We start from the raw sequence: 12,146 nt of genomic DNA, 5'->3' as shown, positions 1-12,146 counted from the left end.
TTTGATATATAACACATTGAAATTGATGCAGAAACAACGGAAATATGATCAGCCAAAGTTGATATTCCAAACTTTTTGTGCCGAGTTTATTATATTTTTGATATTTCAAGTATGTGCCTGAAAAAGCAGACAAAATTTTAAATGCTTACCGGTAGTATATACATTAAACTGGTAAAGCAACAAATCAAACTGTAATAGAGGCTTAATGGGAAAACAACAAATACCATTAAAAAAGAATCTATTACAATATCTAGATGTAAGCCACACCTAATGAAAGAAGCCTGGTCAAACTATTAAGTCCTCCCCAAATCTTTTGCAGTTTCATAAATTAAGTTTGTAGCTGATACATGTTTGTGTTGTGCTCTTCTCCTCACTAGGCATTAATGGCCCTGTTTGTGCTGGCATCCAAGGACGGCTGGGTGGACATCATGTACAACGGCCTGGATGCTGTGGATATAGATGTACAGGTCAGGACTGTTCACTTGTAGTTAACATTCATGTTTGAAATGAAGCTTCAGCACATGACATGCACATGTATTTGATTGACAAGCAACATAAACAGTGCATGCAAAGCTATATTCTTGTGTAAAATTGATTTGATTAAAATACTTCTGAGTCACCTAGTTTGAAAGAACATAAAAGTCCATAATCTTTATTAAGACAGGATAAGTAATTAGGGATAGGTAAACCCATTGAAACAGTTTCCTAACAAATATGTATTACCCATTTGAAAGATGGTAGCTGGTGATAGAATGGAGAGACAGATATGTTGACAATAAGATCTAATGTTAATCAATATCCATTCGTCATTGCAGCCTATAGAGAACTACAATGAGTGGATGATCATCTTCTTCATCTCCTTCCTCTTGCTGGTTGGCTTCTTTGTGTTGAACATGTTTGTGGGCGTGGTGGTGGAGAACTTCCACAAGTGCCGCGAGGATGCGGAGAGGGAAGAGCGCCTGGCACAGGAGGAGAGGAGGAGGAAGAAAATGGAGCGGAGGCTGCGCAGAGAGGCTGGTACGGACAGGCAGTGGGATGGAATAACCATATATGGAAAACTGTTTATTGCATCTTCATTGCATTGTCTTTGATGCAGTTTGATAGTTGATCAAGTCAGAGTTATCATTTTGATCAATCAGACAGAAATATTAAATTTTCTGAATAAGTAAGTCCAGGTCTCTTGACTGACTTGACTCGGTTTGCATTTCTCATTATAATATTTTGCTCTCATGTATGTATTGCTGATGCTTGAATAATTTTCTCTATGTTATTGATCAAACATGACATTCATCACTTGGGCTGTCCATTGTGCTTTCATACATGTACCATTACCTGCCTTTTCCCACTCATGTCTATTCAAAATTACATTCAATGCTGTGTATTGTCAATTCCATTGTCTTCACAATGTCTGTGTCGACATGTGTCAATCAAAATGTTTCCTAAGTGTCAACTGAGTTGCTTATTTTCTCCCCTGGCTATACAACAGGTCTTCCACCTGTACCTGAGGAGACAGAGGGAACAAAACTCCCAAAGCAAGCAGGGAAAAAGGAAAAACCCTGGAAAGGTTGTCTCAGACATCAGAAATTTAGTACTAACTCTATTGCCAAGGCTTTTTTCAAATTGGCAACCCAATTTTTCATCACAAAATTGAACTTGGTGCCACAAGTATTGATTTTAGTCAAATATTATTTTTAGGTATCGTATTTCTTTTTGGTTGTGAAAGGAAAGTTTGAATCTTGGTTTACTTTCAAATGACAGTACTGTTGAAGACGCACTGCCTCATACAAATGTATCTCTTGCCCATCTCAAGTCTGCACATTTGCTTTAATTTACATTTTTGTTACTTTTCTGTTTATATTTTTGTTACTATATTTTGCAAAGAAAACAGGCAACTGATCATGAACCCAAATTATCCTGACACCCTTGCACATGGCCGATACTTAAAGTGTTGGCTGCAATGACATCTGGCACTATGATACTAATATTTCTTATTTTACCCCCTTTACCCTTTTCTCTAGGGTGATGGTGATAACCTGCTTTCTCTCTTTCTAGATTTTATCCTCATTATGCATAACCCCTCATGTGTCTTCCATGGATCTGCCTATTAAGTTTTAGTTTATGGTGCAAAGATAAAACTGTATCTGTGAAGGTGAAAGTCCACAATAAAAGTCTGAACGTTTTTGCTTTAGTAGAATCTGGTGAAATATCAGTCACAATGTGTTATTTGTCCTCTGGGCTTGTTGAACACAATTACATTGTTACTGCTGAGATAAGCCAAAGCATTTCAATGTTATTTAGCAACCATGATCATGAATGGGTGATCATGAACAGATGGGAAACATCAAGTTTTCTGGTAGAGTACTGGATCTTTTGGCAATCTATAAGCATAATGTGTGCATGTCTTGCAAGTCAAAAATTGTATAACCCAAAATTGATTTATGTTTCATCATTTTCTTCATTTCAGCATTGTATTAGCCAGGTTTCAATTGTCGTACTCTTTGATCAGTCAGCAACCCCATCTATCTCATGGAAGATGAACTGCAGCTCAACTTGATGTTAGCTGCTATTTCTTCAACAGATTAACATGCAATTTCTGCATGTGTGCTAATCATGGGATACTTCTCTCTTCTTTGCATGTTATAGCTTCCTACTATGATCTTAGAGGGGAATGCTTGTCTAGAACCAGGGAAATTGTAATGCTCTTGGCCTGCCGTAAGTAACAGATTAACAAAACCCTAAATGTGCTCATTGGATTATCTGATTCTGTGTTTCAAGATGGATACATCTCACTGCTCGGTGCTAACAAACTTTTTCAATACCACCTAATTTGCTGTCCACCTGTGACTACTAACGTGTTGTCATCGTGGTGCACATACATATTAGCCTGGGTACCATCCGGAAAGTAGTTTGCTCTGACATTCATTATACACTATATATAGTCGCTTCTCTGTTTTTCCGTCTGTGAACGCAGACCATCTTAACATCTGGAATCGTCCAAATTTTGGACGCAGACGCTGATTGGTCCCTACACATGAGCGAATTATGGAATGGGTTCAAGCGCTCGTTCAAACAGGCGTTCCAACACCGGAAAAGCCCTCCGTCCCCTTGCGCATGCGGGCGCCGGACTGTTGTCATCAAACGAGTGATCTAGAACCCATTCCTTGATTTGCTCATCAACTGGAGTCACCACCAAAAGGTTTGAATGCGCACGTCTCCAGGCAGATAGCAGAAGCGAACATAGGAGCTAACTACTATCCGGATGGTACCCAGGCTACATACATGTAGTGTTGTCTTGTTGTTCGGTGTTGTCAGATGTCATTGTCGCCTTCACTTTTTGTTCATAAATCTCAAACTTCCTCTTAGCTGTCACATTTGCATTATATGCTCTTTTTTGACAGTAGATGTTAGATGCAACTAATTCTTGACAGCTTTTGTTAAATACAGAATTATTAACATATTTTTATCACATCAACCAAGGTATGAACAAGGTTGCTAAACTATATTTTTATTTTTCCCAGTTTATATTGATTATTGATTACTTTGTCAGTTCCTAGAAATGTTTTGAAAAAATGCAGGTAGATTAGCTAGTGGCATAGCACTGCCTCTTCCTTTTGGTGTCTTCTACCTTATCCTGGGCAATCATAGTACTGTCTATAACTTAGCTGTAGACTGGCTAGTTCTTTAGCTGATAGATAACATTCTTAGCTACACAGTGTCACATTAGAAACCCATCCTTGTGTACTGACTTTAGTCATTCTGTTATGTGTTACCTCATAGCTAGCTTGTCTCTGTGTGTTTGAGACAAAATGAACTACAAGATTGTATTAATGACTTAGTAAAAATGGCACATTGACTGCAACTGAAGTTAATTGCAAATACTAGCAGTAGCTGTGGCGAATTTTGTCACAGGGTTCTCATTCAAAAAAATTTTTTTCTTCCATGGTGCTGAAAGACCTTCAAATCATTATTAGCCTTCGGCTATTGAAACTTACCACGCTACATGAACACTGCTTTGACCCTGTTCAATCATCTCAAAAACTGCTCACATAAAAACAGTGTAATGTCCTTTTTCTACTCCATTTCTACTCAGTCTGTAAAAGTGGAAATGATTGCAGTAAAGCAGTGGCGTTTGAATGACATGTTCCATGTTGGCTTAGGAACTCTGCTATGGCCATTTCTGTTTTGTCAAGATCAAAAGCTCTGTATAAAACTCCTCAGACATGAGTTTTCCATGGCACAATACCATTGATTAAAACAATTTGTAAATGGCTTCTACATGTAGTGTTGCCAAACATATCAGAAGAGACAAAATGGAAAAAGTATATTTTCCAAATTGACATACAGATTATTGTTGTGTATGTAATTGTAGTCAACACCACAATTGCTTATTTGGCTTATTGTATAACGTTAACTATAATGGATGTTACATCCACTTTGCCCTTATTGAATTTATTTCAAGTTGCTGGTAAGACATCTTGTCCATTCTAACTTTCTCCCTGCTAAGGACTACTTCAAATTTCATAGATTACTGCATAATCAGCTGAGAGAGAACATTAACATGGAACAAAAGAGTGATTAAATGGAACAGTGATAGATGATTTTTCCCCCATTTTTGCCCTAAATCTAAATTTGACGGCTGATTAGTACCACTTGTGCATGATTATGCAAAAATTAGAAAATGGCTTCACTATCTTAGATTCCGCTCTTCATTCAGTCTTCCACCTGTTTCATGTAACGGCCGTCCTTTTTCCCTCCCAGACTCGGACGATGAGCTTTTCTACATGAGATACTCCAAGCCGAGGAGGCTCGTGTATGACCTGATCACAAATAAATACTTCGACCTGTGCATTGCCGCCATCATTGGGGTGAATGTCATCTCCATGGCGATAGAACACCACGACATGAAAGAGGTGATCTTGTGTTTAATGTCTATTGTCTAATGATGCACAGTGTTGACTCTGCCAAGCCAGCTAGGTTTACTTGAATATTTATTACCTACCACTACTTATCACAGGTGTATTAGTGTCATGCTGAAGCTAAATAACTAATGTTACAATCATGATATACAGGTGTAGAAGCTGGTGGATGAAAGAGGTGATCTTGTGCTTAATGTCTAATGATGTAGTGTTGACGTTGCCAAGCCAGCTAGGTATACAAAACATTTTACTTTAATTTTTACTGCCTACCACTACGGATACATCTTTAGGTGTATTAGTGTCATGCTGCAGCTGAATGATTAATGTTACAATCATGACAGGTATAGAAGCTGGTGGATGAAAGTTCTGAAGTCTGTAACAATGGGTACATCTTGTTTTTTTAAAATCTTAAAACACAAATTTAAGAAGGTTAACAAGCCCTTGTATTTTTTTTCACAGGAGCTGTTCAGAGTGCTGCAGTACATAAACTATGTCTTCACTGCCATCTTCATCCTTGAAGCAGCTCTGAAGATCACAGGCCTTGGCTTTGTCAGATACATAAAAGAGAGGTATCTGAACTATGTAATTGTATAAATAGTGCAGTTTGATGTTCTTATAAATGATACTAAAAGGTTTATAATTCATTCATTCATTGTACCAAACACATAGCAGCCAATTGTAATGGCTGAATTGTATACTTTTGTTTACAACTGATACAGATAAAAAAGATCACAAAAAAGCTTATAATTACTTTCTAAAGTCTTTCATCATATACTAACTCTAAAACACATTTTATTTTTTTTAGCAACTTTGCTTTTAGATCCATTGTCAAGGTTTGAATCGTGACTTATAGTCTACTGTTTTTCACCTGACTTAAAAAATACTGAAAAGGCTCACAGTCCATAGGACTGGTCAGAAAAAGAACAGGGGAAATCTCTCCATCAAATTTAAGAGCACTGTACTGTACAGAGTGTTTGTCTTCCTTTTCAATAGCAATTGGCTAGAGTAAGATATAAACATTTTCCACTTCCATTCCCACCCCAGATGGAACCAGCTGGACATGTTGATTGTGATCCTGTCCATTGTGGGGATTGTGCTGGAGGAGATGGATGCCACCTTCCTCCCCATCAACCCCACTATCATCAGGATCATGAGAGTGCTCAGGATAGCCAGAGGTTAGTACTCGTGTTCACGTGCTGGACCTGCATGGCCTTGTAATGGCACTGCTTCTGACTGATGGGCTATAGAGCACCACACTTCCTTGTCAGGGCTGTTACAGATCACTCTGGAACTAGCTCTACCAAGGGAAGATGGTACTTCATAGCCCCTGTTTTGCTACAGTCGCATGGTCAAACTTGTAATGAGTAATTTCCAATTGTGTCAGAATGGTGCCTGCATCTGTTGGCTTCTTGACTCTATATCATATGAGCTGTTTGTATGCATCAATACTCGGCATATCTAAGTGCCATTGTTTAAAATGCTCTGTAAAATTTGAAAAGATGATGGTTTGCATTTGTGCTATGTATTTGAATGTGCATCCTGGCGATGAATGGCTGTCACAATCTTTCTATATGCTCTGTACATGTACTAATAGTGATTGGAGATGAGCTGACAATGTACATGACTGTATGATATTTGCTTGATATGACACTTATGGAGCATGATTATGTTTCTGACCTGTCTACACAGCTGGTTGCACTTTATACAACTCTTATGTCTTTCAGCACTGCACCTCAAAACTATTGTCTCCGAGGCCTTGGAGCATGTTAGAAAACTAACTATCTACATTTTCACTCTTACCTCTCTCTATCCCTGTGTCCTCCCACCTCGCTGAATTGATTTTGATCCATCCCTAACTGGACAAACAATTTTAATTTACTCCATATTCACTTTTTGTATAAAGCAATGGCCATGAGATGCTTCAGGCATTTGCTCTTTACTTACATTTTATATCATTTCTTGTCTAACTGTGTTTGACATACTGTCATTGAGATGTCAACACAAAATTTGATTTGGCATTGCTTTTGCTTTTCAGAACATTGACATATCAAATATGATCTTTTCATTTCTTTAAATGAATGTTTTAACATCTCCCACAATATGTAATATACTATACTTAATAAAATCTTTAAGTCTCAAATTTCTATATTAATATTAAAACAATGCAGCTGCACACATCTTTCCACCTGTTGTGTTTCTTTCATAAAATTATGTTTTTCTTTCTCAAGTATCTTTCGTCTCCTTTCCCTGTGATCTTTCCCCTCCTCACAAATGGTGCCGGGTGGTGCTCTAACACACAAGGGCTTTCTCTGTCTCTCCACAGTCCTAAAACTGTTGAAGATGGCCAAAGGGATCAGGTCTCTCCTGGAAACAGTTATGAAGGCTCTGCCTCAGGTAGGCAGGCGGTGTTTGCACTGCCACGGAAATAAGCTGATGGAGCTGTTAACTCCAGTACTCATCAGCTTGTTTCAACCCCACGCTTCAGGGTTCATTGTGCATGTGGTGACAGCCAGTTGATTCATGCACACCATAAAATGAGCAGCACAAAATCTTTTGGTCAAAAACCGAGCATCTAAAAACTGACAATTTCACCAGGTATATCATATATGAAACATTTTATGGGGTGACATTGAGATCGTGGCTGTTGTCATCATCAAATGTGCAAGCAACAGAAGCACAGTACTGACCCTGACCAAGGATTATATCTTACTTGGCTTCCTCTGCCATGTCTTGCTTCTGCTTTGCAGTCTTGAAGCTTCTGAAGATGGCCAAAGGCATCAGATTTCTTCTCGAGACAGTCATGAAAGCATTGCCACAGGTAATGGCAGTCTGCTGGCAAGGAACCTGGTCCTTCTCTGCCTTCAACACATCTTGCAGAATTACAATAGAAAACGAGTTTGGCAATAATTATTCACCAAATCACATGAAATGGCATTGTAAGAGATGACCAGGATCTTGCCCCGGCAGATGACGAGCCATGAAAACGTGTGCCCCTTTTTCTGTAGAAAGCAGAGTCTTGCCTTTTGTTTGGCATTTCTTTTGCATAATCATACTAATAATAACATAAAGACCTTTCACTGTCTAGAACTTCTGTTGCTTAATATATAGTTTTAGTTTCTTCATGTGACCTGTCAGCATGCTGAGCTTGTGCCATAAGGAACATTCTCTTTTAAAAAAAAAACTGTTCTTGAAACAAACTTATGTGTCGTGATGTTGTAGAATCAAAGACTGCAGTAGATGATGCAATTGTAGTTAAACATGTTGTACTTTTGGTTTGATGATTAATTCTAACAATTCCATTTTCAAATGTTGGTTTTTAAGACCTACCCATCCCAAAAAATAGCAGCTATTTTGTAATTTACAAATCTGGCATTATACCACTTTTGGATGTTTTAGAAAAATTAAAGACATACATTTGTACTCCAATTTACTGAATTCAAAGGCAATGCTTGACATTTATATACATGTCGTACCAGTACATGTATGGAGTAAGGTAGTCTTTTCTCATCAAAATTACCTACACTCAGGTAATGGGTACTAGAGCAAATCTTGAGGAGGCTGAACTAGTGCTACCGGTATTCATTGCCTAACTTGTGGTAAGACATGACATGTGGATGTTGGCTGTTAGAGGCAGAGCTTAAATTGGCGTACTTGTTATACAAATGATAATTATAATCTCATTGGAAAGTATGTATTAAAGGTACATGTATTAGAAAAACCTGTCTGAGTCCTTCCAAATACATAAGTGTGCAACTATATTACCATATAAGTGTCAAATGACTAGACAAGACATAAAAATTTCTTGCTGCCAATGCAGAATGAAGCAAATTGACAGCCAAAACTGGCAAAAAAGACCACTCAGGGGACTGATAAAATCTGCTCAACACCTGGTCACTATAGAAACACGATTCTTAATATCTGTGTCAATGGGGATAAAAAAAATAAAAGGACAACCAAAAAGTGGTCAAATTGGCCAGATGGTCCTTATGTAGAGGTGAACACTTGTACAGGTTTGACTGTCCTTCACGGATGGATCTGTGCGACAGACTTCATTCAACCCAAGCTAACAAGATGAGTTGAACATTTGTCTTCTCCAGGTTGGGAATCTGGGCCTGCTGTTCTTCCTGTTGTTCTTCATCTTTGCTGCTCTTGGAGTCGAGCTTTTTGGCAAAATTGGTACGTAACATCGTTCTCAGTGACAGGGGAGAGGGTGAAAGATCTGGAGAAAAATGCATCAGGGGCTAACTGGAAAACAAATTTCGTGGTACCTGTGGTACTGGGAAGTCATATCAATGTACTTTCTCAATCCTTGGGGTTTGTCCTGAAAGTAACACTGCACCTCATGTTACAGAAAAGTTACAGGAGGTAAGTAAGACTGCAACAGCAAATGGTGTGAAATTTATTCATCATTATCCAATATTTCTGTATGTAGCTTCATGGGTGCCTACATGTAAGTATTCATACATGTTTTACAGAATACATACAAATGTTACAAAATTCATACAAAATTTGTCCAACATATTTAGCAAGGATCATTTGTACTGGTATTCTGTAAAACTCTATGAATTCTGTTAAATTTGTATGATTTTGCTGAAAGTCATACAAATACGTACTACGCACCTCTGAGGTTTAGCTATTTCACTCAACAGGTTTGGGCAGGAAGAATTTACAAGCAAAGTGGAAGGCAGGAGCTGATGTATGAACTTGCTTTCTTTAGCAAAACTAACCAAACCTTACAATCAATCTAAGTGTGTGTTTTATCTCGGGCTATTATGGTTGAATGTGATGATTACTTCATCCCAGGGGAGTGAAGTATTGCTTTTGGGTAATCCGTGTCTGTGACTGTGTGTGTTTATGTACTGGTATATGTGTGTACAATGATGTTGCTGTATATTTACAACGCTATAGGCAATATTACAAGTATTGGTTGTTATTGCATGTATTGCATCATTAATGCACGTATTGTACCATACTTTGATAATAGTAGACACCCACGATTCCCTATCATTCTCCCCTCCTTTCACAACGTACCACATTCCTTTCCTGCCTTCCAGCCTGAGTTATCTCCCTCGACATGTAGTGTAGTCTGTAGTTTAGTTTACTTTCTTTTCTTGTTTTCAGACTGTACTTCTAATGTGGAACGGCCATGCTCTGGGCTGGGCCTCCATGCAAACTTTAAAAACTTCAGCATGGCTCTGCTCACACTGTTTAGGATAGCAACTGGGGACAACTGGAATGGGATCATGAAGGTAGGTTGGGCCCAGATTGAAACAGAGCTTTTGACTTGTTTCAGCCTGCTCAATGGAACACCCCTGCTCTGGGCTTGGCAAGCATGCCAACTTTGAAAACTTCGGCATGGCCTTCCTCACGCTGTTCAGGGTAGGAACGGGAGACAACTGGAATGGGATCATGAAGGTAGGGAATAGGCAGATTAGCACCCCTAGCAGAAATGTGGAGAATTGCAACAAACCTTCAGTGGAGATTTTGGGGAGTACATCCATGGAATAAAAGTCTAATGGAGATCAAAATAAACAAACACAAGACCCTTAAACACAATCATTGAATGAATGAATTTCTATACACTTTCAGGATTCACACAGGTACAGACAAGGTGCGCTGTATGCTAAGATATCCCTTTCCACCTCTAGGATACCCTGCGAGGTCCCCCTGACTGTGACGACTCAGAAAACTGCAAGGCCAACTGCTGCGTGAGTGCCATTCTCGCGCCCATCTACTTCGTGTCCTTCGTGCTGATGGCTCAGTTTGTGCTGGTGAATGTGGTGGTGGCTGTCCTGATGAAGAACATGGAGGACAGTAACCGCAGCATGGCTGACGATGAGGAGGAGGATGAGGAACCATCAGAAGGGAAGGAGTTCCGAGAGCTGGAGGATGAGCAGGGGGCAACCAACGGACAGGTAAGGGGAATATGACAGTCTTCAGGTGTTGTGAAGGAGGCTACAACTATGGCGATGCTAAAGGATAAGCAGGGGGCGACCAACGGACAGGTAAGGGGGATATGGCAGTCTTCAGGTGTTGTGAAGGAGGCTACAACTATGGCGATGCTAAAGGATAAGCAGGGGGCGACCAACGGACAGGTAAGGGGAATATGGCAGTCTTCAAGTGTTGTGAAGGAGGCTACAACTATGGCGATGGTAAAGGATAAGCAGGGGGCGACCAACGGACAGGTAAGGGGGATATGGCAGTCTTCAAGTGTTGTGAAGGAGGCTACAACTATGGCGATGCTAAAGGATAAGCAGGGGGTGACCAACGGACAGGTAAGGGGAAGCAATTAGAAGCGAAGGAGTTCTGAGGGTTGGAACTTGGAGGATGAGCAGGGGGCGACCAACGGACAGGTAAGGGGAATATGACAGTCTTCAGGCGTTGTGAAGGAGGCTACAGCGTTGGCGCATTGACACACCCGATCCCTAATCTCGAATGTTAAGCAACGTGCAGTCGGTCAGTACTTGGATGGGAGACCACCAAGGAAGACTGGTGGTCTGTAGCGGGGTCATACCAAAGACTCTTAAAAATGGTTCAAAATAATGTCTGCAGCTACAATGTAGCATATGCCAGGGTCATATCTGTTTGAGAAATGTGTTTCAGGTTGATAATGGATAGAGATCTAGAAGTGATCTGAAAGCCAGGTGTACTACTCTGTTTCCAGGGTAATGGTGATGGGAAGAAGCGTGTGACGAGGTTCCACTCCCTGCCTGACAGCTTCACCTTCCCTGTAGGGGCCCAGTCACGGGAGAACAGCGGAGGCAGCAGCGACAATAAAGGTGGGGCTCTTCCCAAAATGGTTTCAGAGGGCCACTTATCTTCCAGTTTCATGTATATGGCCCTCGGAAATATGATAACCAAAACCATTTTATGATCCTACTGTCTAATTGCTATTTAAGGTAGCAACCACACCAATTGTTATTTAAAATGATAACAAAATTTGTTCACAGACAAAGGAATTGGTATTTTTTTGCACGTTAAGCAGAGAATGTAGACTTTTCATTCATATCTTGTTTGTAAGTCATTGGATTTGAACTAATCTATTCTTTCAGAAAACTGTTCTGGAATCTATTTCTGGCTAGGTGATGGGTCCTTCTGACTGAGCTGTACAATACAAACATGTACATGCACATTCTCTGTGAAGTCTCTTAAGTGTGATAATGTGACTGTCTTTCCCTAAGTGTGTAGTCATTTGTATAAAGAATTCATAGTGCCTTCTGTGTTGTAATC

General features: G+C 39.7%; 1 protein-coding gene across 19 annotated transcripts in view; it reads left to right on the top strand.

Moving 5' to 3' along the window:
• The window catches only part of LOC118429535 (voltage-dependent T-type calcium channel subunit alpha-1H-like), a 111,937-nt gene that overhangs the window by 96,988 nt on the left and 2,803 nt on the right, over nucleotides 1–12,146 (top strand). For 7 of the 19 annotated variants that reach the window (XM_035840044.1, XM_035840035.1, XM_035840041.1 and 4 more), the window contains 12 exons: nucleotides 378–467; nucleotides 816–1,017; nucleotides 1,487–1,564; nucleotides 2,644–2,712; nucleotides 4,759–4,910; nucleotides 5,376–5,485; nucleotides 5,961–6,091; nucleotides 7,664–7,734; nucleotides 9,014–9,092; nucleotides 10,038–10,165; nucleotides 10,565–10,831; nucleotides 11,581–11,695. In XM_035840044.1, coding sequence (XP_035695937.1) covers nucleotides 378–467; nucleotides 816–1,017; nucleotides 1,487–1,564; nucleotides 2,644–2,712; nucleotides 4,759–4,910; nucleotides 5,376–5,485; nucleotides 5,961–6,091; nucleotides 7,664–7,734; nucleotides 9,014–9,092; nucleotides 10,038–10,165; nucleotides 10,565–10,831; nucleotides 11,581–11,695 — 1,492 coding nt within the window. Of the gene's footprint in view, nucleotides 1–377; nucleotides 468–815; nucleotides 1,018–1,486; nucleotides 1,565–2,643; nucleotides 2,713–4,758; nucleotides 4,911–5,375; nucleotides 5,486–5,960; nucleotides 6,092–7,239; nucleotides 7,311–7,663; nucleotides 7,735–9,013; nucleotides 9,093–10,037; nucleotides 10,166–10,209; nucleotides 10,332–10,564; nucleotides 10,832–11,242; nucleotides 11,270–11,580; nucleotides 11,696–12,146 lie in introns of all 19 variants that reach the window. The other 12 variants (XM_035840037.1, XM_035840053.1, XM_035840039.1 and 9 more) reach the window with 9 other exon arrangements.

This window comes from Branchiostoma floridae, chromosome 13 (genome assembly GCF_000003815.2).
Source record: "Branchiostoma floridae strain S238N-H82 chromosome 13, Bfl_VNyyK, whole genome shotgun sequence".
In the NCBI taxonomy this organism is placed as follows: Eukaryota; Metazoa; Chordata; class Leptocardii; order Amphioxiformes; family Branchiostomatidae; genus Branchiostoma; species Branchiostoma floridae.
Note: the sequence above shows the minus strand (reverse complement) of the source record. Positions and strands in the feature narration are given on the sequence as shown.